General features: G+C 41.1%; 2 protein-coding genes across 3 annotated transcripts in view; one reads left to right on the forward strand and one right to left on the reverse strand.

The window, feature by feature from the left end:
- The window catches only part of LOC115591370 (palladin-like), a 31380-nt gene extending 11078 nt beyond the window's left edge, over positions 1–20302 (reverse strand). Inside the window, exons 1-3 of the mRNA XM_030433343.1 lie at positions 20070–20302; positions 17549–17812; positions 14549–15544 (exon numbers count right to left, since the gene is read on the reverse strand). Of these exons, the coding sequence (XP_030289203.1) occupies positions 14549–15543 (995 nt within the window). The 5' untranslated portion in view covers position 15544; positions 17549–17812; positions 20070–20302. The remainder of the gene's footprint in view (positions 1–14548; positions 15545–17548; positions 17813–20069) is intronic.
- Positions 20303–20349: 47 nt separating this feature from the next.
- anapc4 (anaphase promoting complex subunit 4) lies at positions 20350–26702 on the forward strand. Of its 2 annotated transcripts, none has more exons than XM_030432251.1 (28): positions 20350–20633; positions 21085–21200; positions 21288–21393; positions 21487–21619; positions 21712–21786; positions 21883–21903; positions 22001–22045; positions 22163–22247; positions 22554–22661; positions 22752–22922; positions 23002–23066; positions 23198–23240; positions 23357–23433; positions 23529–23629; positions 23712–23763; positions 23883–23938; positions 24037–24083; positions 24175–24231; positions 24317–24373; positions 24472–24565; positions 24707–24804; positions 25088–25149; positions 25247–25285; positions 25366–25467; positions 25550–25627; positions 25731–25898; positions 26012–26135; positions 26336–26702. In XM_030432251.1, the coding sequence occupies exons 2-28, from the start codon at positions 21093–21095 to the stop codon at positions 26573–26575; spliced, it is 2412 nt and encodes an 803-aa protein (XP_030288111.1). In that variant the 5' UTR covers positions 20350–20633; positions 21085–21092; the 3' UTR covers positions 26576–26702. The 2 variants fall into 2 exon arrangements, with proteins under 2 accessions (XP_030288111.1, XP_030288110.1); XM_030432250.1 differs by having other exon boundaries at positions 21877–21903; positions 26336–26600.
- The last annotated feature ends 260 nt before the right edge of the window (positions 26703–26962 follow it).

Here is a 26962-nt window from a genome sequence, read left to right on the forward strand (position 1 = left end):
GGGAATCATTTGCAACTATAGCAAATTCTCATAGTGTTTCTGCAGTTCTTACAGTTTGAATCAACAAACTTAACTTTAACTATCCGTGAAGGATTTGTTGATGGTGAGTGTGTGTGTGTGTGTGTGTGTGCGCGTGTGTGTTCATGTCAGAAACAGAGAGAGAGAGAGACACACACTCAACTGAAATAGTGACAGACGTATGCAGCAGCTGAGCTACAAATGCACACACCTCGGCACTCATGGGGATGCCCCAACAAGCACTCACGCACACACACACACACACACACACACACACACACACACACACACACACACACTCAATTTAATTTCAGCCTGTTTTCTGAGGCCCAGTAGGTGAACAGCAAACTGTTTAAGTTATAATTTTTTAAAATATGTTTGCTCACTACGAACAATAAACCATTCATTCATTCATCCATTGAAGTAATTACACACAGTCTATCACACATTGTTTCAGAGATCAACAACTAATTTTATCTACTTAAGAAATAAAAGTTAGCATTGTTCTTCTAACAGCACAAAATCCTCAGCCAGGCACAATGAGATATCAAAGACATGACTGTACTCTAATTCAAGGTGAATCTGCTAATCTTGGTCATAAAAATCTAAGTGTGTCTAGACAATTAAATAAAAAAGATGAACCCTGTAAGCTCGACTTTCACCTGAGTACACCCGCAAATTACATCACTAAGTAAACCTTACCTGAGCTGCCGTGCGGCTCCCACTAAGTTAAACCAAAGTCACTGATAATTTCCTTGATCTCAGGCTGCACACAGAGCTTCTCCTCCTGACAGCATGACACGCACTGAGCCGCTGACACTCTCACACCAGGACTGCCACTCTGAGTCACACAGTCAGATGTACACACAACGCTCGGACTGAGCGGAGGGTTGAGAGGGAGGGAGCAGCCCCAAATCGCCAAATTCCACACAAGACAGAGGAGCAGAAGAAACACATTTAAGACTCATTTAAGAGACAAAAACTGTTTCAGTGCAGCCCACAGTGGGAGCATTCATATAATTCCAGTGGTTGTGTGATTGTCTCCATGTTTTTCTCGTCCTTACTACAAGGATAAACTCTAACCCCTCCTAGTCAAACTCACTGCAACTCTAATCCCCCTCGCACATGGGAACAGGTACACGTCCTCTCGTGCGATACTTTTGTGGCCTACAAACATTTAAACAAGCTGATTAAAGGCCAGGGATGTTCTAGCTGTTTCTTTGTGGATTTTGTCTCCCAAACAAATAACAAAACTTGCTTTTTTCTGCCCCTATACAAGTCCAGGCCGCAGTCTGCTGACTATCAAAAGCCCCACAGAGAACCCTGGGCTGCAGCCAAGCGACCCAGTCACGATGGAAACCTCTGGGCTTCTGATCTGTGACTGCAGGACGGGGGGTCATGAAAAAAATAAAAGATGACAGCTACAGTAGGCACTACAGTGTGACACTAAAAGAGAGGGCACTAAATAAACTGGCTCTGACTTAATAAATCCCACATGCCAGAACTAAGTGGGCCATTTAAAAAGCCCAGTTTGGCCTGAACCAAAATAGCTCGGATAAGTCGGGATCTAAATAGACCACTTTGAGTTGGCAGCACCTGGCAAGCACAAGACAAATGTCTGTGGCTACTGTGACTGGTTGTGCTTTTTACACACACACACACACACACACACACACACACACACACACACACACACACACACACTCACACACACGCACACACACACACACACACACACACACACTCACACACACACACACACACACACACACACATATATTGACCGCCGTATAATAATCGCAAACACTCCATATCCACATCGGTCAGCAAATATAAATCTGGTATTTGTGGTTCGTTTCGAGCCAGAAGGTTGATGTCAGAAGCACAGCAGAATGAAAGGGTGTGGTGTGTTTCACTCTCTGCGGGGGCTCAGGCTCTTCAGGCTCTAACAGCGATATTTTAGTCGCTGTCAACGAAGAGCCTGAGAGAACTACCGCTGGGACGAAGCAGATGGGATTATTTGTGGTGCTTGTTACTAGGTCTGCTGCCGTGTGAGGTTTTGCAACGTAAAAGTCTAAGCGTTCCAAGAACGCACACAAACAACGTCCTGTCCTGGTGGCACACACTGTAATCATGTGGTTCTTTTATTCAAATTCTTCTCGTCGGTGAAAAAAAACAACCTCTTATTTGTAGCGATAACAACATGAAAAGCACCGTACTTCCCCCTACAAGACTATAAAACATGGGTTAATAAGAGGAAGAACTTTTACGGTCTCTGGATGTTCCCATTAATTACCGAAAGACTGACAGTCGCCTTCTCAGGCCAACTGTTTGTCTGACCAGAATAAATAAATAACAATAGAAATGTGCAAGTGGAAGCAGCTTTCCAAAATATGAGTCAACAAGAATAAAGATATTCCTCCCACGAAACAACATGCTGGGTTCATAAAAGCACAAATACACACACACAGGTGCAGCATTCACACACAAACACTCACTAATGAAACATCATTTCCCAGTCAAACAGCAAACAGCCAAACGTTCATACATATTCAATCAGACGCCCACTTCCACACATTACTTAGCTGTTTCAGTGAGTCTTTCAAGGGTCAGTTGATGTCACAACAAAAATGGGGGCTGTTGTCAAGGCAACCTCTGTTTTGTGCTCCAAGGAGACTGAACGACACTAACAAAAACAAAGACGGAGATGTCCTCTCATGATGTCATACTGTGAGGACAATATATCCTCCCAACTGTCAAATAAATCCAGCAGGAAAACCAACAAATGCAACGTCCAGAAGAGCCCAAAATTAAACATCAAGTCGTATGAAATAAATGAGCTCACGTATCTGAACAGCAACATGAAGTAGAATTGGACTGATGGCCAACAAAATCCGATCGCTCACTGGTTCACTATTATTGAGAGAGTATTGAGAACAGTGAGGTCACTTGTGTTTTTGGCATTTTTTTAAAGCAGCCTCAGGACCTGTCATTTTTTTTTGGTGATTCTGGCGGCACCTGTGGACAACAGCAGTATTAGCATCACCACCTCCCATTGTAAAAGTTTGCGATCTGGCTAGCTCCTATATTTGTTTTGGAAATGAGTGAAAGAGAGACGCAACTTATTTTTCAGTACATTTTTCTTTTTCAAACAAAACTCTTTGCAGGATGCGTAGCAATGAGCTAATAAGTCTATTTGTGGCTATGTGAGATTGATAGATAACGGTGAAACACAGTAAACCTTTAGTGCTGTTGATACACATAGGTTACATGTAAGCCTACAGCACACACAACCCCTAAGCATAATATAAGCGATGCTGTGGGTATGAGTTTTATTCTAACTGGTGGCCAAATTAAACCTAAACATTTCCTCAAGCATACAAGCTGCAGTAGGTTTCTACATATGTAATTGCACCTAAACTAAAAGAGGATGTTTACATCACATGCTGTGTTTGAAATTCCATCAATTTAAAAAAGTTCTAACCTCTTTCTCCATGGCCACAGTCATCGATCTTCCTGCCACTGAGTAATTACAGCTGGAGACAAACCACATAACTGTCTGTGTCCGTGCTAATTTTAGGTATGTATCATAACTTTCTGGGAACAACAATTAGATGGAGTTAATGCAATGGCTGAGTAGATCTATGGTCACATGTGTGGTTGCGCTCTAAGTAACCTCATTTACAGCTATATCTTTCAAAGACTTGCTATCTACTACCGTAACATCTTTCTTATAGTTACTCTGTCTTGTCACAGCTGACATCCTGTTGATTTTACCAGCCAGGTGCAACTTCTGACTGGCATACTTTTGGCTATCTGTAATCCCAGACAAGTAAATATATACAGTAACAAACAAATGTGCATAATCCCCCTTCAAGCAGCCACCCACGAACTTGCCACAAACATGCAAACACACATGCATACAAAAATATCTGCTTCCATGACAGCCAGACCACCTCTCCTGGTGTGTGCGTGGGTACAGCACCACAACATCGACATCCTTGATTATTTTCACTTGTAAAAGCCAAATTGTAGCCAGTCTGAAATAGTCAGTTTGATTATGGAGGTAGTGAGCAACACACTGATAAGATACTGAACTCAGTGCACCCTGTAATTGTGCTGTGTTGAGGACTGAAAGAGACAACAAATTACTGTAAAACTACTGCCAACAAAGGAAGAGAAATGGCGTTAGAGGCAACCGGCAGAAGTTGCTGCAGTCAGAGACTGAACTCCACGACCTCTCATCCACACTCCGAATTTATGGACTTGGATCTGTGCTCTGATGAGACACACATGAGCTGTACATGGAGCACCTTCCTCTCTTGCTCCTACCCTTTCCTCCGTATGAAACCAAATCCTGCAGACCCCCCACTCAAACTGTCTCTCCCCATGATGTCAGGAGCCTCAGCACCAAACTGAAAGAGGGTGTTTCATTCAAGTGATATGCAAAATATAAACATGGGGAGACTGAGGAACAAAGATGCATATCTTGAGTTTCTATGCGAGACAGTTTAACATTCACACAGCTGTTATTCTGCCACATGTACATGGGAAGGAAGACTCTAGCTTGTTTTTACGAGTCCCATCTGACCTCTCGTCTGCTCATAAAACAAGTATCCCTGCGCAGAGTCTGATTTGCGCACAACACACAGTCAAACACATGGACACACATTTTTACAGTTTTAAAATGCTGCTTTTTCTAAACCGTTCAAAACACACAAAGAAACACAACAGGACACACTAAAATTCCACCGCTTCAGTATCGTCAATGATACATAATTGAATCGGGCTCCACTTCAAACACAGCTCTTTGGCAGCCACACAGGAATCCGACATCCAGGAAAAATAACAGCCTGAAATATCTCATCAAAAGGCAGATTACTGTAAGCTGAATCTAATGGCCATGCCTTATCAAGCATGATGAATAGCAGAAAGCCATATAACAGGTGAGCAGAGGAATGTAGCCCGGTGCTTACTGTTCACAGCCCAGCTGTGGAGCAGAGCCCGAGGCCTGGATGACTCAAAACTACAAATGGGACAGACTGCACTCCAGTGTCTCAGAGGAGTCCTTGCTACTGTCAGCATCACCATTGACAGATCTCTGACACCCTGCCCACACTTAAAGGGTAAGTCCAACAATTTTACACATTAAAGGATAAGTGAAGCCAGAAATGAAATGTTATCTCATCATCTATTATCACACGCCCCTACTGACAAAAAGTTGGGTGAAGTTTTGCAGTCAAGTAGGTGGACGGGGAACTGGAATTAAACATAAAAGGGTCCCACACGGCTTGTCCGGCGTAAGCCAAGTCTAAAGAAGCCAGACATCCCAAATTGATTAAAAAAGCTAAAAGCTTTTACGTGCACGTCTGAATTTATTGCATAACCCCTTAAGAGAATAAATAATGTCTTTTCAAATCAATTTTGGATCTTGGGGTTTCCAGAGACTTGGATTACTTTGGACGAACTGTATGGAGACATTTTATGTATTTTTTTTGTTGGTGCTTTTTTACATTCTAAAACAAGTCTCAATCTACTTCAGTTGTTTAGGAGACTGCTGCCATCAGCATGGGGGCAAGTAGATAACAACTGAATTCATCCTTTTTTGTAATTTAACTTTTATCCTGTAAAGTGTTGACAGGTCTTGGGGGTAGTTCCATTTTCCATATGTAAAATGTGTATAAAAACCTTATGTGGCTCCAGATACATCTCATAAATGGCCTCCAGTGATATCACTCTTTTGTTAAATTGCACTGTGAGTAATGTAGCGACTTTGAAAAGATAGAACATGGTATGTAGTAAAAAAAGGCGATATATATCTGATTCTGATGTATTGATTCTTATAACAGTCAATAATGAGCCCAACAGTGTTGTAGGAGTGCAATGCTAGAACAGTGGACTGCTTTTTAAAACCTGGTGCCTACATTACCCACAATGCAAATCATTGGAGGCAGTTTATCAGATTACATGCAGCTTCATCTGGTGCCACAAAAGGCTTTATACTCCTTTTTTTCACATTTGCAGCAGTACTCCACAGCATCTGTAAAAACACTGTGGAAAATGGTGGAGTTATCCTTTCAACTAATGTGTACCTGTGCATGCTCCACGCTACATAAAATAGTCAAACCTTTGGTGACATATTTGTAGTGAAGAACCCGAAATTTGAGCTGTTGTGATCTGACTGAAAGCAGTTTGAGCGTTCATGGGTCTCTGACTATGCAAGGCCTGTTGTAGATGCTAAATGATGATGCTAAATGTGTGTGTTTACAGATGAGGTCAAACAAGCCGGCCGACACTGTGTGGAGGAGAGACTTTAGTATGGAGTAAAGATTTATGGAGTGCCCTCTGCCCATCCTCCTGTTGAACTTGTCTTGGATTACCATCCTCCTGCCGTGCATGACTGCCGCCTTTGTCCGCAACAGACATGCTTCATATTAAATCCGGTATTCCACTTCTTCAACTGTCACTGATCCACTTATATAACTCTGGACAAATCTCATTCCCCTTCTACTCTTAAACTACTCCCTGTCTTATTTAACTCTTTCTCGACTGATTGTTTAGTTTAGTAGCATTACATTGACCCTGATGACAACATTCCTTCTCATATAGTAAGTCTAAATAACATTGTTATACATTTTTAGGCTTAAAATAAAAACCAAGAACAGCGGCAAATCCGTTTTCATGGTGCTCAATACTCACCCACTAAGCGCTAAATGTGATTTCAACATGGTGCTGTCAGTGAGCCCAGAATTATTTTGGCTGTGAGCATGATCCATGCACAGAGCTAACATTGTAAGAGGGTTATTCTCTTTAACAGCTGGAAATATACTAGATTTACACTAACATCCATCTAGTATCTGTAACACCTATTCTCTGTTAAATACTGAACATAAAGATGTATAAAAGACTTAATTTGAATCCTGTGTAGCTTTGTTTTACCAAACACGTCTATAATGTCATTTAGCGAAAGAGATACCACTCTGTGAATGTACCCCATAACAAGTGAAAGTTCTGTATAGAAATATGGAAATTGTTGTCTTCATTCTTAATAAGCCAACACTGCTGATGAAAATGTACCTAAAAGACTCAGGCAGAAATGTTCACATACGTTCACAAGGTGATGTTTAAAAGTTTTCTTATGTCATGTTCAGTTCTGTTCGCCGACTTCCTTCCTCACGCTTTGACGTATCATCAGGTGACCAAACTAAACTCAACATTAAAATGAAGTACACAACTCAACAAAGTGAAGGTTTAGTCTTCTTTTGACAGTTGTATGTAGAATTATTACCTCTGTTAATGTACATAGCTATACTCCACCAGTGAATGTTGCCTAGTCAAGATTGATGGATTGAACACGTCACAATTTAAGATAATTGACCAGAGCTATCTATAATGTATTGTATTTCCATGGATGCAAAACATGGAGCAAACACGTGTAAAATAGCTGGTTTTACAAATAGAATAATGGGATTTGTGTGAATTTATTTGATAAAGGGTCAAGGTCAGGAGCCTCCTAGACTATGAGGCCAGAAGAGGAGCAGGAAAAGTTTCACCTCTTTGGGTGAAACTTCACACTCTGTCTCCAGGCCAAACAAGGGCCAGGGGCCACCGCTGAGGCTCAGACAGGACAGGGCCATTCGTCACTACTACCATTAACGTAGCGCTGAGGAATAGCACTGACGTGTGTCCATCTAAATGTTTTACTGCTGATATCTCAATGTGTTCATGGGTATCGTCTGCAGTAGGCCAGATTTGGCAGTGACTGGTATGTAGCCTGATGTTCAGTGGTTATATAGATGAGTTGATAGTTTCTTTGTTTATTTATGGTTGCTTAAAGAAATTCTTTGGCTGCCTTCAGTGCCCAAGCTCACATGTATCATGTCTGATACACAGCTTTGTACACAGACACAGTAATGAACACAGTTCAGTTATCAGCACAGTGAGACCTAAATAATACGTCAAACTGACTACCTCACAGCTTCTTGTGAAATCTCCATACAGTATCCGTAGTTAAAGTTACACCCTCTTAAGTGTTTTCACGTTTCAGGAATGTTAAGCTTCTGTCAAATAGTCCCCATGTAGTATTAATTTGAAGTATGAGTGCACCCCCACAGCCACGCCAGACTCACTCATTATTCTGGGCTTAAATATTAAATGACATCATGCTTGCAAAAATTCAGAAAAAGCAGGTATAAAAATAGCAGAGCCTTTTCCTCCCCCCCTCCTCCTGCAGAGATCAAATGAGCCCATGAGGGAGAATTTAAAATTACGGCCTTCCTGAAACAGGCCAAACAGTCAGCATTACAGTCAGGCTTCGTCATGAGTCAGCAGTGGGTCACCTGCTATGACCTCATACCAAGTCTGTTTCACACAATGTGGGAGGAAGGGCTTCTGTGACTGTGTGACTACTTCTGCAACAAGGCTGGTACTGTAGGCCAAACTTCAATCTTTTACTTATCTGTGTACCAAAGTGTAAGAGCTCAGTGCAGGTCCAAAGAGTCTGTGAGATAAAACTAACTGAAACTAAAATGTTCACCTGAACAAGACACCAAACATATAAGAAATCATTATAATGTCTTTAAATGTCTTGGTGTCTTTGTGGATTCTGGATGAAAGCGATGGTGTTGACACTACCTCGTGTCCAAAGGTCTTGATTAGGCCTGAGCATGCATATGCTTTGAAAACAAATGCGATACTATTTTACTATTTAAACAAGGCTTTTTGTAGGATGCATGAGTATGAGGTAATGTATCCCTTGTGGTTATGTAAGATCAATAGCTGCAATATGACTGTAAACTCTGTTTCAGTGGTGTACTGCTGGACTACAGAGCAGCTTCTTTCCTTAGGCTGTTAGATTCCTCAATTCGACTTTAGCACTTGACCATAAAAAAAACATTTAAATTTTCTGACTTTTTTGACCTGGATAAGTAATTATTTAGAAATCGTCAATTTTCTGGATCTGAATCTGATGGTGATGTTTGCTTATGTAGGTCAGATAGAGGCATTGCTATTAAAGTGAGACTGTTTCATAACCAGTTAAAAGTTCCTTGTAGTACCTTTCAATTCCCAGTGTTTTAGTGCACTGATTTCATAATAAAGATTGTTGTGCAATATCCTGCCTCCTTTACATACTATATATTCGTGTTTGAAACCCACATTTGAGGGATCACTGCAAATAATGTTTTTATTGGCAGGTGTATCAATCAGCATTGGACCTGAAAAAATTTAATTGAGTCAAACATTTACAATTATATTGACACTGGACATTGGACCAGATAAGAGAAACACAAGACTATTCTTTGCTTCTCAGCCACCTACATGGTCCTGAATGTGTGTTTATCTATCACTAGTTCACATAATAAAACGGGGACAACTGATTTTAAGACAGCAACCAATGCTTGCATCTCTGTAATTTTCAGTTTCTTATTCATGATTCTTCTTCAGATCAGATGTCTTTCACAATTTCTGGCCACAAATTAATATTGACAAACAATATCCCAAAAACTTTTGAGAAACTGAAATGAGTAAAATGATATCCATCAGGGAAACTCCATCTATACCAAGCATTAGTTAATTACAAAAAATCAATAGCAAGGACTTCAAAGGTCAGGGTGCATTGCCCTCGCATGTCCATAAACCAAATCTAAAAAGATATTTAGAACCAGATTACAAACTGTGGGACTTTTTTTTTTTTTTTAAATAAATCTCGTGAGCTGACACAAAGTATTTCTTAAAGAATCCAAGTAGTGTGATTTTGCCCTTTTGGCAGTAGAGGGATGAATAATTCACAGTTTGACCAAGTGGTTTGGTTCCTAGGAATGAACCATGTCTGTAAGAATTTCTTTTACCACGGAGTAAAAAATGGGACCATTTAGAAAAGACACACAATCTGCAAAATACTTGGACTATATGTTTGTGTGCATGTGTGTCCTCTTACATCTGTGTGTCTGCTGCTGTCTATGATCCTGTCAGTCAATATTAGCTCCAACAAGGTACGTTTGTTTGAGTGCAAAGGATCAATGTTTGAAAACAAATCCCATCATCAATCTATGGAACGTCGCCTCGTCCAGATGTTGGAGACACCGCCTTGTGTAGATTTCTTAGCAACATTCATCGGCGGCCTCTCATCTTCCAAAAGTTTCCCCTGTGGTTTTGTGTGTTCGCTTGAAACCGAGAAGCCGTGGCTGCTCTCTACCGTAACTGCCCATCTCCCTTCATTCAACTCCAAGTCAAGTTTTCAAATGCCTTGTTTGCACAGCAGGCAGTTAGGGTAATGACATGGAAGAGCATCAGACAAAATGCCTAAAATAGCTCGCTGAGCATGCCACAATTGGAGATGGATTGTCGATGTCTGCTTTGCAATGCATTGAACTAGTGAGGGATCAGTCATCATGCACCCGCAGCGTGTTTGGTGTTATGCACAAGCAGACCTCACACCATCAATTTTGTTTAGAAATGCTCTTTTTAACCACACTAACACAGACACACAAGGGTCTTACACTGACTGCATACATTCCCTCTGCTCGCATGCCAGTCAGATCATAATCCTAAACTAGCCCCTTGAAGAAGTAAAGAAAGGCCAAAATGAGCTCAGACTGCAGAAATGCACAAAGTGGTTCCCAGAAGGATGTAACGCACACGCATCCCAATCTCAGAGATGCATCATTACAAACAGAGCATTGCATAAACCATTGTGTGTGAGGAGCATGAAGACATAGCGCAGAATACCAGGCACACCGTAAGACTCTCCGGCCGAGACAAAATGTGGCTGACCACGGAAGACCGCGCCCAGCACCCAACCACCAGGAATGTCTTTTTCACTGGCCGTGCAAAATGCTGGCATCAGCTCAGCACCAACTCATTAGACTGAGAGAACGAGGAGGTGCAGAGGAGTGTTACCTGTCTAGACTACCAGCTGCATCAAAGGCGATGCCCAATAATACATTTGAATTCAATTGTTGTACATTTTCACTAAAACGATGAAGAATATGTTGAAACAAGAAAAAAAAAGTTAGACGGAAGATAAATGTCATGTCATGTCATCATCCGTAACCGCTTTATCCCTTTCCATGGGGTCGCAGGGTGTTGCTGCTGGAGCCAATCCCAGCCGTCTCCGGGCGAGGGCAGGGTACTCCCTGGACAAGTCGCCAGCTCATCGCAGGGCCCTCACTGATGAGCAACGTGGGGTTCAGTATCTCGCTCAGGGACACTTCAACATGCAGCTCAGCCCAGCCCGGAGCCGGGATTTGAACCAGCGACCTTTCAATCACTAGCCAACCTGCTCTACCCGCTGAGCTACAGTCGCCCCCACGGAAAATAAATAAAGGCCTCATATTAGGCTAATTTTCAGGATCGCTGGTGTTTACTAGGAAAAATGGGTTCGTTCAAAAGACACGTTCAAAGACACATTATTTCCTCTTACTGTCCAGTGCTGCAGCACCTCTATTCACGATCTCTTTGAACACACTGTTTTAGTGCCTGTCTCTTTAAGGTCCCTCCCCCAAAAAGCCTGATTGGTCAGCTCTTGCAAGTCTGAGCAGGCCTCACCCACTGTATTTCCACATCTATCTCTACCTGTGAACATGGCCATTCAGGGTGCAGTGACATAGCTGTGACATTACACCTTAAAAAGTCCTGACGGCTCATTTAAGGTCAGTTTCGGAATACAGGCTGTGTGTATTTTTTGTGGATTGAGCATTTTGATCTTTTCATAGTATTTTTACATCCCCTAGACCTGTTCTGAACAAAAAAGGACATGGAGATCTCAACTTTTACAATATAGCAAGTTCAACTGTGCAGTGAAACACAAAATAAATTTATGCGCGAGAAAATAAGGTCCACACACACATGCACAACATAAAGTGAGTCATGTCCAGTTGGTATTTCAGCAAGAAGCTCTACAAGTAAAGGATTCAGACATGTGAGTGTTTGAGTTTTAAATAGCAAAATATTAAGAAGGTTTGGGCATTTTTCCACATGTATTTATAGTCAGAGTCACATGCAGCAAAGAAAGCACCGGCTTCAGGTGTTTAATTAGACTAATATGAGATCACATCACAGAAACAGATGATACACACTTTTTGCAACTTTCCTCCTTCATTACAGAGGAAGATATTTTAAATAAAACATAATTTGCTGCCATCTAGTGTCCACAATCAATAGCTAACACCGGAAGTGACAGCACTCTTTCAGGGGCACACAGACAATACTGAGAGCAAGTCATTGACAAGACATTCACAGCCGACAAACACACAGTCCAACAAGAAAAAACGTCTGCGCAAATCTGCTCAGTTTACAACAATACTTCCACCTCATCCTGCAACAACATCTGAATTCACTTTCAGCAGCATAAAGGTCATGTCCTTTTTGGAAACTATGCACAGGTTATACAATTATAGGGGTAAAAGGTTGAGTATTCAATTTTTACTTCTCCACTTGACTTCTCTCACCTTTCCATTCACTTTCTTTGTTTTGAAACATCAGTATTACCCACACTGTCTCAGTTATTCTGTTTCCTTGTGGTCAAACATGCTACACACTACCTTCATATTCCCCAAGAAGGTGTGGGGAGATGTGGAGTGTGGTGACTGAAAACGCCTCGTCATTGCATTGCCTGCATTCCTGTGCCTGTCTCCTGTTGGCCTGAAGACTATTTATACAGCCACTGAAGAGGCCCCTCACAGTCTACGAGGGAGATATGCTTCCTAGATCACTGACTTTACCAAAAAACACATGTATTTTAGCTCTATCTGACCCTTTGGAGGGTTCATTATCATAATCTCAGACAACGGGAGGACTGGTCAAACCCACATAAATTCTAGCGAAGACCACAAGGTCTCAAAAGATACCAAATGTGTCCGGGTGAAGTACAGTGAAATGCGCATAAGTGGATGATATCCAAATGTTCCAACTGTGTGTAATAGTGCAGCCTGATATATTGATTTTTAATTTTATAATAATTTAATGAAGTGCAACAAGTGGATACAACGCCTGAAATTCAGGAGCTGAACTATCAGGAGTAGACAAACACTGCAGAGGCCATTTTTACAGCCCTGAAATCATCTCATTCAAATAGATTGCTACTTTAATTAGCACAGGTATGTCTCAATAGTAAACAACAAGCGTGTTGACCGAGGTGTGAGGCAGACATCTCTAGAAACAAGAGAGGAGTGTATTTTTAGTTTGAACTGGTGCAAAAAGCCAGGGGCAGTTCATGTAGGCATAAATTCGACAGTACCCCTGCTTTAACTGGCTCAGGTACCAAAGGACAAATGTGCTTACACAGAGTGGAAGTCCCCCCCGAACCTGAAACTAGGTGCTCGGCTTGTCAACACGAGTAACTCTCACCTCCTGGTCGCCTACCACCTCGCCCACCTTATCTCTAACAGGCAAGCCAGCCAGGCTGAATCCTGAAGCCCGGTCTGGTCAACATCACCCACACTGTGACATAAAGGTTTGTTCATACACTGCAGGTCAGCATGTTCTCACATCATGTTCATTCAATGTCTTGGAACTCTGAATGTTAGCACAGAGGCTTACAGTTCCTGACCTGTGTATGACTTTGCTTCAGCAGGTATTGACAAACTTCACTTCACTCACAAAAACACTGATTTTCTGTGTACCTGCCCCTAGTGGCATCAAGCCATTCAGGGTTTCATCTATAAAATCTCTAACTCCACCTGAATACAATGGGGGTGAATGAAATTTGGATTAAGGCACTTACAGCACTGCAAAATGAAAAAAAGAATTCAGGAGTAATGTCTTTTCAAAAACAATCTTATGAATACTGTTGATAGTCCATGCAGTTCCCTGTCAATAGTTTTCATTGGAATTACTTAAAGCAAAGAAAAGGTCCCTATGAAAAATGTAGAACACAATTTAAATTACATTCACCTCCATTATAAAGATAAAACCCATAGAAAACCCCCATAAAACACTCTGCTTGACTAGATGGTGGTGGTGGGAGAATTCTTTTCTGTCTTTATATATAATTTATGTGGACTGACCCTTCAATCAAGATGAAAATTACTTGGCTCACCACTGGCAGCACCAAATACTTTATGGTGGCCAACTTTTGCTGTTTATGCTTTTCAGTATTTGAGAGGATAGCAGGATACAGTCATCAACAACTCTATCAAGCCTATAAAGTCCATGGAAAACAAAAAAGTCATTCCTTCAGGTTCTTTGCCAAGCCAATATCTTAGAGAATCAGTGGAAAATCAGTTGCGGGTATTTGCTGTTTAATGCCGACTGAAGACACCATTACTTAATTTCCAAACACTCTTTGTGAAATCACATGATGTTCACCCTTAAACCTAAAACAAGATGATGTTTAGAATAATGAAATTCAACAATAAGAATATTTTTTACCCTAGACCAGACAATTACATGAATTGAATTAGTTAAGGAAACCATTACCTGTAGTAACAGTGATAACTGGGGGCCTTAAAAAAAGCCATATGTTTAAGGCCAAACCTTAAACCTTTTAAACAAATGTGGATGAGAAATCCTCAAAGTGCATTTTCCTTACCTGACCAGCGGCTGGGGGTTTCCTGTAACTCTGCACTCCAGGCGAATGGGGCTTCCTTCTGCCACCTCCTGACTCTTCAGCTTCTGGTGGAAACAAGGAGGAGACAGCCCATGTGAGGTTGGAGCTCCAGAGTGTTGATACCTCGCAGAAGCTGCCACTACCAACGGGCCTTCCGGCTGAGGCTCCATGCTCATGGCCGGCTGACTGTACTGTGCCTGCTCCTGTTGGCTGGGAGGCACAGAGGGAACAGAGGCAGAGCCCTGAGGGACTGGTCGCCGACTCCTCGGGGACAAGTAGCCACTGTCAGGAGAGGAGGAGTCCTCCTCCACCTGTGGCTCCAGGTGAGCAGAGCCTTTGAAGATGGATGACAGCTCCTCGATGAATGTGGCAGCTCGGCTACAGAACTCTGTGGCTGAACCGGCTCGATCGTTCAGCTCCAGGCCTTCATGAAGCAGCCGGGGTTTATCCTGCTTATACACTGGCTGGACTGGTTTGTGGCGGACAACCTTCTCAGCAGAGGACGGAGCCTCACTGGACACTTGTACAGGTTTACTGAGGGGTACATTATGGCTGGATAAGGCTTCAACTGCTACATTGTCATCCGTGTAGGGGGATTTGGTCTGATGCTGCAGTTTTGAGCTTGTGGTGAGGTTTTCAGTAGTCTGGGGGGGCAAAGGAAGAGATTGGACATGTTGGAGAGCCTGCTCCTGGGGCGTAGGATTAGAGGGGCCTGGATCTTCAGATTCAACTTGGTCACCAAAGGCCTCTCGGGCCAGGTCCAGGCTATGGTTTATCTCATCTGCACTTAAGAAGGCAGTAAGATCGGCAAAGTCTCCATCTCCAGATTCCAGCTCTGTCACTGAGTCCAGGTAGAGTTCCCCATCAGAGGAGGCTTCAGAAAACATCCCTCCATCGCCCTCCAAAGATCTGCCTCCTGCCGGGTCCTTCAGCAGCAGAGAAATGGGGAGCGGCTGATTCCAACTCCCGTCCTGCATCCTGAAACACACATTCACAACAAGCTAATTACACACATTTACAGTGTAGACTCTCCAGTTTACACTGTGTACATGAGATAACTATCAGTTGAAAGGAAAATTACAAACAAGAGGAGTAAAGCTTAAAATATAGACTTCACAATACTGGCTCATCTGCTCTCGCAGCCATAGCCGGCAGGATGACTCAGGCTGGTGCTGTCTGGACACAGTTGGTGGGTATTAGCAAAGGCTTTAACTGAGGTCATGGTGAACATGACTGGCATTTCTTACTCACTGTGTTTCAAACAGGACAATGTATCCCGTCACTCTTTACCCCACTGTTCTTTGGTGTACTTGCCACTTCAGATAACTAACCAACTATTTTGATACATTCATATTCATTTTAGTCATTTTTTTAAGCAAAAATGTCAAACATTTGTGAGTTCCAGCATCTTAAATGACAGGATTTACTGATTTTCTTTGTTATGTATGATAGTAAATGAAGGTTCTTTGGGTTTTGGACTGTTGATGGGTTTTGGACAAAAGAAGCAATTTGAAGATATCACTCTGGGCTGTGGGACATTGTGATGAGCATTTTTCACAATTATTTGACAATTTATGATTATTGTGGAAAGGATTTCACCAAAATGATTTATGGGAAATGAAACAATCATTAATTCCAGCTCCACTCACCTCACACATTCTTAATTCCACATCGTGGCAAGAAAATTTAGAATATTCTCATTTCTAAGGAATCCAATGGTTGCTTTTAATGAGTAGTGAGTTTATCATTTTGTCTATAAAATGGCAAATTGTAACATTCGTATTTAGGTGGCTGGCCTTGTTGAAGGTATGTGCTCTACTGAGTACCACTCTCGTTTACAATGTTATGAGTGGAGAAAAGCTAACAGCCTCTAAAACACACACTTAATTAATCGATTAATGCAGTGGTGTTTTTAGCTTGGATTTAAATACTGATACTCTACGGAGAGTAGGTCTAGTTGCAGCAGTCAAGTGACGTCATACCTAACAATATACAGAAAGTACCACAGTTAAAATCACCAATTGATGCTGAATGTCAACATGTTGTACCATAACTTTTTCAAATATTTCCTCATTAGAGCTGTACCATTTTGTGAACAAGAGATGGAGAGTCTTCACACAGATGCCAGGACATTTTAAACCATAATCCAAATATAAATGTACACATAGTGTTTATTTTGCACTGTACATTGATGTCACGATGCATCCATACATACTAGTTTATAAATCAAACGAGGTCACACGCACATGTATTTTAAAACAGTTCTACTACCTCTGTGTTCTGTCACGCTACACCTTGACTCTAGATGTATAGCATGTTGTGAAGCTGTTGGTGTAGATACACGCATGACGCAGTGTGACACTCAGTGCCTCATGGCGTCCTGAAGACCAGCTGTTGTTATTTTTAATCTCCTGGGCTATGTTTCACAGCAGCAGCACAAACTCACCCACCCTGAGCTGAGGAAAGAAACCACTGCCTTTAAACACATACAGGTACAAGTGGTCATGCACAAAGAGTTGCTGGGTTAAAGCATTCAACAGATGAGATTAGGCAAGACTATGTATCATCTGAAGGAAACAATAACAACGACACAGGGCTAATTAAATATGAATGTGGAAAATGTAAAACATTGAGACTGATTGATAGATTGTTAACAACTGTCAGTGCTGTCAAAGTTTCCATTAACTCTGGTCCTTTCTAAGATTTGCAAAGCGTTTTTAAGTTAACTTTAATATATGCTTAATACTTTAACAGTATTTTTTTTTTTACTTATTATAAAAAAGTTTAAAATGAAAAGGAACCTAAAAATCCTTAAAAGAACAAGATAAGGAATATATTATATATTTATTGTAATGTTTGAATATAACTGATGCTGTATGGACCCACCACATTAATAACTCTTGAGCTGTTACATTGAATGATTTAAGTCATATTCTTGATAAGAAATCAACAACCAATCAACAAAAACAGAGCAAAACTAACCTTAAAGTGGGCTGTCTATCCAAACGCTTCCTCCTGGTTTTGTGCTTCCAGGTTTGTCTCGTTTATTAGTCACAATGAGCCAAAAAGAAGCTTCTCCTTCCAGAAGAGCAGCCTTATTGGTCAGACAGTCGGCAGGATCTCTCAGGTTCAGGGTCCAATTGCGTACTGCCTCTGCAGTGGCCTGCTGTCCCATCTGTCCCGGTCTCTAACTGCTCACTGTGTGGGGCTATATTTGGCCCCGGCTCAGGTTTCACAGCCAGAATACTGGCAAGGAGAGAGAGTGTTATGGTAGACCAGTGGAACAGAAGGTAGTGGTGACATTTTTACAGAACAAGTGTTTTTTAATTAAACATGGAAAACAGTGCATCCATGTATTATCTTACACCACACAGTCACTAATAATAAGCTACACAGTTGGGGTTCATGCAACATTCAGAGACTCTTAATGTGCATTGGCCACACTTAACCACAGGTTTGGATAAAGAAGATATAACAAACAACCTGCTGAATATGTCTTTTACTGTCTGGGTTATAATTTGTCAGGTGAAGACGTCTTTTAATTTGACACAGTGAAGTGACAGCAGCTCCTCAGTGTTGCCAAGGAGCCCGGCTGGGTTAACCCAATGACCCCAGACCACCCACTTATCTGCCAAATCTATGGGTAAGTTATCTTAAAAGGGGACTGGGAGCATTTTGCAAAGAGTGCTTTGTGGCTTTGTCAAGGTCAAAGCTGCTCACATGGAGCATGTTAAGATTAAATTAAGGTACAGACACATCGTTTTTTTAAACTCCCTGCTAGCCAAAAAAAGACATCCAGAATGGTCTCGTTTTGTATACCAGAAAATAAATGTCTCAGACTAACGACAAAACGGTTGGTCAGAAGGATAACAGTCGAGGACCACGCAGCCTCACTTGGTCTATTTCGAGGCCACTATCACAATTGTGCTCTCAGAGCTATTCTAGTTCTTCATCAATGTATAGATTACAGTGAAGTGCCAGTGATAAGTTTCCACTGTAATAACTATCTACTTCTCTCTCTCTCTCTCTCTCACACACACACACACACACACACACACACACACACACACACACAAAGAAGTAATCTTCTAAAATTCTACTCATTTGTCACAGTACCCCAATTAATAAGTGATGCTAACACATCCTTTAAAAATAACTGCATTATTTATGGGGACCTCTAAAGCATACAGACTTGTATCTGTGATCCATGTAAGAATAGCACTGGAACTTTTCCAGCACTTTATACTCTATGTTTCCACCACAGCTCTATTCCCCCCATGATATATTAGGTTTACATGTCGCCTGCTTTCAGTATTTATAGTGATTCTGTAGATAAGAGACTCTGAGACTTCATTTGCAAAGGTCAAAGGCCATGGCATCTTGACACACAACAGGTAGGTTATGCTTGAGAAGACATTTATATATATACACACACACACACACACATATATATATACACACACATATATAAATGGTTTAGCGAACACATCTTTTTCCAGCAGTTCAGACACATTTAAAATCTTTCAAACATTTTCTGCATCAATACCATCAATGATTTGGTTTACAAGCCGTCATAACTTAACTTATATACACGTATACCCTTCTTGGCCATTAAAAACATATTTATTTATTTATTTTCTTTATTTCCCGCAATTTGATCCTTCCAAATAGTATCAGCCTGACTTGCTTTGGCCTGGATATATCAGGTCATCCCCATGCAATCAAGCTCAACGACTCAGCAGAATGTCATTCTCTTTCCAAGAAGTGTAAAATGACAAGCCTGTGATGCCTGGAGGTCTGTGGAGTACTCAGGATGAACCTTGCTGTCAGCAGTTTCAATGAAAACTTCTGCTGTTCCCTCTGACGATCGATTAAACTGAATAATAATTGTCTCCTTCTGGGGATTTAAATTCTTTCTGCAGAACTACATGCTTCCTCTTCTTTTTGTTAATGTTTTTGACAGTGGTGGTATCCAAAGTGCAATTTTGGGGTACTTGTATTTTACTTGAGTTTCACTATATACAAAATTATGAACTTGTGAATAATATGCATTGTTACAGATTAAAGGCCCAACAGACACAGCCTCACAGTTGTTTTCAGTTGTGTTGCTGATAAAACCTGCTCAGGTTGGAGTTGTGTGAAGCCCTGCTGGGAGAAGGCCAAAGTTGTTCATGTCCCTTCATGATAAATATGGTGTGTAAAGATCACCTTTAGAGTGTAAATTGGCAAAAATATATCACCTTTCAGGACATAGAAGGCTCTAAAAGGGGCTGGTAACGTTGCTTTTTGGACATTTTATGATGTTTAGCCTACAAGCTAGCATCAATTAATAGCAGTATCACTTTGATAGCTCGAACAACATGAAAAAAAACATTTAAGACAGAAAACTAGTTCGACGTTGCACGCTTTTAAATAAGACTTTCTTAAGGTTTACTTTAAAATTAAAACTTTAAGAGAGGGCAATAAACACTCACAACAACCAACCACTCACCGAGTTACTTACATTTTGACGGTTGAGCGGATTTTCAATTAACCGTCCTGTATGTAAAACCCTCGTTTGGTCAGCAGAGAGCCCCATTTTGATTGTAAAACGCTCCCAAACAATATACTATAACAACAAGATACACGTTAGAGCTTCACGCTTCAGTTCTTTTTTAGAAAACTTCTTTTCGCCCATCAATAATTCACCCTTAACTGTCTGCTCACTATCCGCTTTTTGTATCTCACATTAACGAATCGCGTTTTCCCTCCGAGCAATCTTGTCCTGTCGCGGCTGCCGTTGCTTCACAATGATTGGTCGCAGGGAAAATATGGCGCTGTCCGCGTAATTGTGAAAACATCATGAAGAAAACTTCAATCTGGTGTTTCGCAGGCAGGGCAGAGTGTATTTGACGCTTTTAAATGTAAAATACACCGTGCTGTAGTTATAATATCGCCGCCCGTAGTGTCCAGAACGGCCAACATTAGCTATGGGGTTTTCTCTACATTAGCGACGTCGGCTTGCTAACAATCCTGCTAGCATACAGTTATATCTAGTATTTAAACAGAAGGCTGTCAACTCAAAACGGTAAGGCTCCACTTATTAGCACGGAATGTTCATTTAGCCTTCAAGCACTGTGCTGTTTAGGTCGTGGCTACCGCTAATGTAACCCACACACATGCCAGTTGCATTTCCCAGATACTACCGGGCCATCTTTAAGTGTAACGATTTGCAAAAGACAGTCCAAAAAAGTAAATTCACAATGATGAAAGATAAAGAAAGCCAGAAACTGTACATCAAGATGTAGATGATTCATTGTAATTCGAGAAAGAAGCAGGTCGTCCAGCTCTAGGCTACTATAAAGAAAAGACAGCGACACAGCTGTACGTAAAACAACAAGGATCAACTGTTTTGTGTTCTTTAAAACAATCACCAATAACAGGGTTATATAATCATTAAGACTTTTACTATCTTAAGTTTAGCCATCCAAATTAACTTCCTGTCATTTATGTATCTATTGAATGTTTCATACTGTCAGACCACAACATGCCAGCCTTCCGGCAAGTGGGAGAGAAGCAGCTTCCTAACCCTGTCCTGTGTATGGCATGGTCTCCTAAAAGAGATCTGATTGCTCTGGCCAACACAACTGGAGAGGTAGGCTTTAAATCCTTTTATTATTCCTGAAACATGTCTTGGTATCCTGTGTAGCTTTGTAATCGTATGGTTGATATTTGGCCATAGTTGCTGCTACACCGCCTGGCTAGTTTCCAGCGTGTTTGGAGCTTACCACCCAGTGAGTGCACTGGGAAAGAGATCACTGCACTTGCCTGGCGACCTGATGGCAAAAGTAAGGAATGGCTACATCTCTCTCTTAATAATCATGCTTGTTGAAGGAAGCATGAAGCTTTTTATTATATTTAATCCTCCTTTGGCTCCCCAGTATTGGCCTTCAGCCTTGGAGACACCAAGCAGGTGGTCCTGTGTGGCGTTGAGAAAGCAGAGATCCTCCACGTGTTTCCAATGCAGCATCCTGTGACCTGCATGCATTGGATGGAAGTGACAGAGGAGAACAGGTATGTGTGAAGCTCATGAATCAAACCAGTGGCACAAAGGATGTCTGACTTTAAAGAATAATGTGGATGTTTGGTCTTTTGATGTATTTCAGCGCCCTCAGCTCTTTCTACAACTCAGAGGATGAATCCAAACTTTTTCTTCCCAAATTACCAACACTGCCCAAGAGGTAACATCAGCATTCATTACATATCAGGTTATACGATAGCATCTCCTGGGTTGATTGAATAACATTTGCTAAAACTGTTATTTTCCCCAGCTACAGCACAACTTCAAAAATCTTCAGGTGAGGCAGTATTTTAATGCACATCTAATAAGTCTGATATCAGTTGACTACTCCATGTTTTGCCTGAGTTAACAGCCACGATCCTTCTGTGTTACAGTGAGGAAAAGTCTGACGAGATAATGAATCTCCTTGGAGAAGTCAGGTGAATGAAACCTCTTCAGTCTGACACTTTTTAATCAACGCTACATTTTAAGATGGAAAGCTGTAAATAAGATGGAAAGCTGTAAATGATAACATCACCCATTTTGTTTCCATTCAGGCTGAATGTACTTGTTCTTGGAGGAGATGCTGGCTTTGTGGAGCTTTATGCCTACGGGATGTACAAGATTGCGACTTTAACAGGGGTAAGGTTATTTCCATCATTTGTGTGAGTTGTCCATTATATCTTCTAAAAGAGTTAATAAATCAGCTGATGTAATGGTCTTTGAAAAAATGTTGTCACCAAAATTTCCACTTAAACTGACTGCAGAGGTTTTTTTTTTAAACTCTCAATCTAATACTAATGTCTCTATATGCAGAAGCAAATGAGACCATCAGCAAGAATAATGGCTCTTTTTTGTTTGTTAGTTTGAACCCCCGTGTCCCAATATTAAGCCTCTGAAGAATACAACAGTACATTTAATGATTATTTTCATGTGATGACACTACAGGTATCAGGAACCTGTCGCAGTCTGAGTTTGTCCAGTGATCTCAAGTCTTTGTCCGTCATCACAGAAGTCAGGTCTGCTGACAACAACCCTGAGATCTGCTACATTCAGGTGAGATGGATGATTTGGCTTCATTTATCAGTTCTTTTAAACCTGTGTTTTCTTTCTTTGCAAATGTAATTGCCCATCTTTGTCTTCCAGTTAGACACAGGGTTGTTATCAGACTGTCTGTCTGAGGTAACCAGGATGGCACGCAAGTTCACCCACATCTCCACCCTGCTGCAGTACCTGCACCTCTCACTCACATGTATGTGTGAAGCCTGGGAGGACATCCTCATGCAGATGGATCTCAGACTCACTAAGTTTGTTCAGGTCAGTAGTCGAGTGGTCTGTAGTATAAATTGGCTGAAATGAGAATGAACACTAAACTGTTTATTTCTGCTCTTCATAGGAAAAGAACACAAACACTCAAGTTCAAGATGAATTTCTGGAGCTCTTGCTGTGGGGACAATCAAGGTAAGGAAACCTTGTTGTTGTTAGTGTTCGCTCATTATCATGTTGCAATGTTTTTAGTGTCCTGTAGATGGAGTCAGAATATCTTGGGTTTGTCAAATTTTTCTTCCTATTGGCTCTTTGCTTTCTCACAGTCCTGAACTGCAGGCTCTTCTTATGAACCAGCTGACTGTTAAGGTGAGAGTAATAGGTGGTGTGAATGCTCCTCTTTATGTGCACTTCCAATAAGATTTCCTGACAGTGACAAACTCATCTTGTTTGATTGTTGTCTGTATAATATATTTTCATCACAGGGCTTAAAGAAGCTCGGCCAGTCCATTGAGTCGTCTTACTCCAGCATCCAGAAGCTGGTGATCAGCCACCTGCAGAGGTATTTTCAGCCTTTCACTTCTCATCACTTCTCCTTCACCTGGTACCTGAGATCTCTCAGTTCAAATCTCTCCCTCCGTCTCTCTCTGGCTACAGTGGCTCCGAGGCTCTGTTGTATCACCTCAGCGAGGTGAAAGGCATGTGCCTGTGGAAGCAGAAGTTCGAGCCCCTCGGTCTGGATTCAGCAGCTATAGAAGGTACAGCGCCGGTACCCTGCATTGTTAATAAAACATCAGATATTGAATCATCAACATCAACATGTGTGTTTTATGTTTTCAGGTGCCATCACAGCAGTGGGTTCATTCTCTCTGAAAGCCAATGAACTTTTGCAGTGAGTGATTATTTTTTTGATAATTAACTTCTTGTCTATCAGCAATTATGAAGTATTTTGTATTAATTGTATATCTGCTGTGGTTTTCCGTAAATCGCTCCTGTTATTTTGTCATTCAGGGTGATTGACAAGAGTATGAAGAATTTTAAGGCCTTTTTTCGCTGGTTGTATGTAGGTAAGAATAAAGTTTATAAATTAAAGTAGACATTTTTTAATGAAAGTATAAAGTTTTAATGATTGCTTTTATTGACAATCATTTTTTTTTCTTTACAGCTATGCTAAGGATGTGTGAGGAGCATGTACCTCCAGAACTCAATAAGGTTGGTTATCATAAGTGCTGTGAGACATTTGTTTCAAGACAAGTGTTTCCTGAAATGATTAAAATATTTACATGTTTGGTTAATCCCTTAGATGACTCAGAAGGACATTGCCTTTGTTGCTGACTTCCTGTCTGAGCACTTCAGTGAGGTGAGATCAGTGTAATGACGCTGCAATAATGTTAAATATGTTTTCAGCATATTTATAGCTGTTCGTGGACTGTTCTCTCTCACAGAATGAGGAACTCTTTGATCGCAAAGGGAAGTACTTCAACGTAGAACGAGTTGGTCAGGTAAGTGGTTTTGACTTGCATACCTTCAGGTGTTTTTGAATGGAGCTGCTGTCTTACACAGTCTGGTGTCTCCTTTTTTTTTTTTTTTACATTTACAGTACCTTAAGGATGAGGATGAAGACCTTGTGTCTCCGCCCAACACTAAGGGAAACCAGTGGCTGAAGTTTTTACAGGAGAGCACGCACCTGAAGGGTGAATTATGATCCTGACTTTATAAGTACAGAAAGAGTACTAATAATAATTACTGTTTATAACTAACTTTAATTTTTCAAAATTAGGTTAAAGATTGGCATGCCATAACTAACAGATAAAATGTTTGACATGTTTATCTAGAGAGCCCATTGCTGTTCCCTTCATTTCCCCAAAAGTCTTTGCACTTCGTCAAGAGGATGATGGAGAGTGTGATCGAGCAGTGTCTCCAGAAACCTGCTGTGAGTTTTGTGTGCTGTCTACCTTCTTCTTTCCCTGTATGATCGAAGTGTTAAGCCACAAATGTCAGCGACCCTCACACACAAAATCTGGATATGTAGCTTCAGGATAAACCTGAAGAACACGAACAATTTTGCCCAATCTGTGTGTAGATCGAAAGCTCTTCTGCTGCATTTTTACAATACTGTTGCCACAGTGAACAGACTTGACAAGCATACATTTCAGATGTTTTTTGGGGGGAACTTTTTACTTATTTATTTAATTTTACACATTATATGTGCGCAGGAAGTGATTGGAAAGTCTGTAAAACAGGCCGTCTTCTTGCCCCTGTACACCGTGCCAGAGAGGTATGATCTTGTGTCTCTATATATCTATATTTTCAAATATTCCTCAATTATTGTGATTAAAGTTGTATTTATTTGATCATGTCCTTTGTCTTTCCAGCTCTGAAAACACTCCACGACTTTTTGAACTTCCGTCTTTGTACGTAAAACACAAACATCATGGTTTGCACAGAGAGTGACGGGGGTTTGTGTTAATGTTATTTGTTTTTTGCGCTACAGGTGGAATGACAAGAAAGCCAAAATGCACTATGTTTTGTTCTGCATGCCAGAAGTTTCACCCAGTAAACTCTACCTATTGCGCAAAGGAACAGATCCAAACAGGTTTGTATGACTGTTTGTGTATGTGTGACTTTCTTTGTGTGTTTAATCTGTATTTGTAACCATAATTGTTGTTTTCACAAAGACACATCCCCAACAGCGTCATGTCCATTGACCTGAGCCACCATCTTGACAACACAGATGATGATAATGCTGCAGCCCAGTAAGTGCCTCTCATGTCATTCCAAGAAATTCATTTTGTTAAATTAACATAGATGCAAGTGAATGTATTTCCACCATTACTCAACATAATTTTCTTTTTATAGGCCTAATTATATATACAGCTGCCTGGATGCACGTTTCTATGACGATGAAATGCTAACTGTGGTCTTGCAAGGATCAGAGGAAGAGAACAGAAGGCGCGTCCTGGCTCAGCTTCCTCTAGCTTCAGCCCTGAGCTGTGAGACTGAATTCAATTGGCAGACTCACCTGAGGTGTGTGTATTATTAGACACACCTTACTTTCATAATAATGATTTTCACTTGTATAATCCAGGCTGATGGACAAAAAAACTAAATATAATTTATTTAATTTGTTTGTCATGCAGGTTGGACCAGCAGAGTGGTGCCATCCCCTGTCAAGAACTAGTGTTGGGGAATCAGTGGCGGGAACTGGAAAGCATGAAGGCCCAGTTCGTTGCTGTCAATGGAATCCGCAAAGTGGCCTGTGTGGTATGTTAAATTTACATCTAAGACCTCCCACTATAGCGAATGTATGGGGAGTTTTAATTTTAGTGCAGTATTTCTATGTTTGCTCCAGGGATCAATAAGATCCATTTTTGGCCTTCTCACATTCCTCTGCCAGCGGGGGGCATGCCAGTGAATGACTGTAATGGACCGTTTTCTAACATTAACCGTTTCTTTTCTGGCAGCTAAGCGCCAATCTGAGGCACATTCGTGTTTTTGAGATGGATGTGGAGGATGAAGATGACGAGGGAGCAGACTCGCAGAACGCCAGCGCTGACCAGGATGGACTCGACGCCTCTATGACAAGCCAGGGGCCGGGGGAGGAGAGTGTGGAGGCTGAAGATGAAGGTGGAGAGCAGAAGGGGGCAGTGTTCCAAAAAACTGAGGAGCATCTGGAGTCGGAGGAAGCCCTTGAACTCTCTTAAGACTCAGACACAAAAGCAAGTGACATAAAAAAAAAATACACGCTCCACCTTTAGGCTTGTTGCAAAACATTTTTTAACACATTTGGAAACATGTATAACATTTGTAAAATAAACATTTTTGTGCTCATATTTGTTTGGGTTGTTTTCTTATTGTTGTTGAGATAGGATAATGTATTGTTTTGTCATCATGCTTTTCACTTTGAGATTACTTGGACTGGCCAGTTAATATTCATTTTATTTAGAAAATAATAGTTGGAAAAAAAAAAAAAAGAATAAATAATAATGTATTATTTGAGCTACCCAAATCTTAGATGTGTAAAATACGACATTTATTTTGAAAAATTACGTTAAACGCCTTTGTACGAGACTAGTTATCTGTGCACGTGC

This window comes from Sparus aurata, chromosome 11 (assembly GCF_900880675.1).
Source record: "Sparus aurata chromosome 11, fSpaAur1.1, whole genome shotgun sequence".
In the NCBI taxonomy this organism is placed as follows: Eukaryota; Metazoa; Chordata; class Actinopteri; order Spariformes; family Sparidae; genus Sparus; species Sparus aurata.

Coding starts and splice junctions, on each gene's coding strand:
- anapc4 (XM_030432250.1), top strand. CDS start 21,093: ATGCCAGCCTTCCGGCAAGTGGGAGAGAAGCAGCTTCCTAACCCTGTC. Junction 22,662..22,751: donor CTGAGATCTGCTACATTCAG/GTGAGATGGATG, acceptor TTTGTCTTCCAG/TTAGACACAGGGTTGTTATC. Junction 25,899..26,011: donor AATTGGCAGACTCACCTGAG/GTGTGTGTATTA, acceptor TTTGTCATGCAG/GTTGGACCAGCAGAGTGGTG.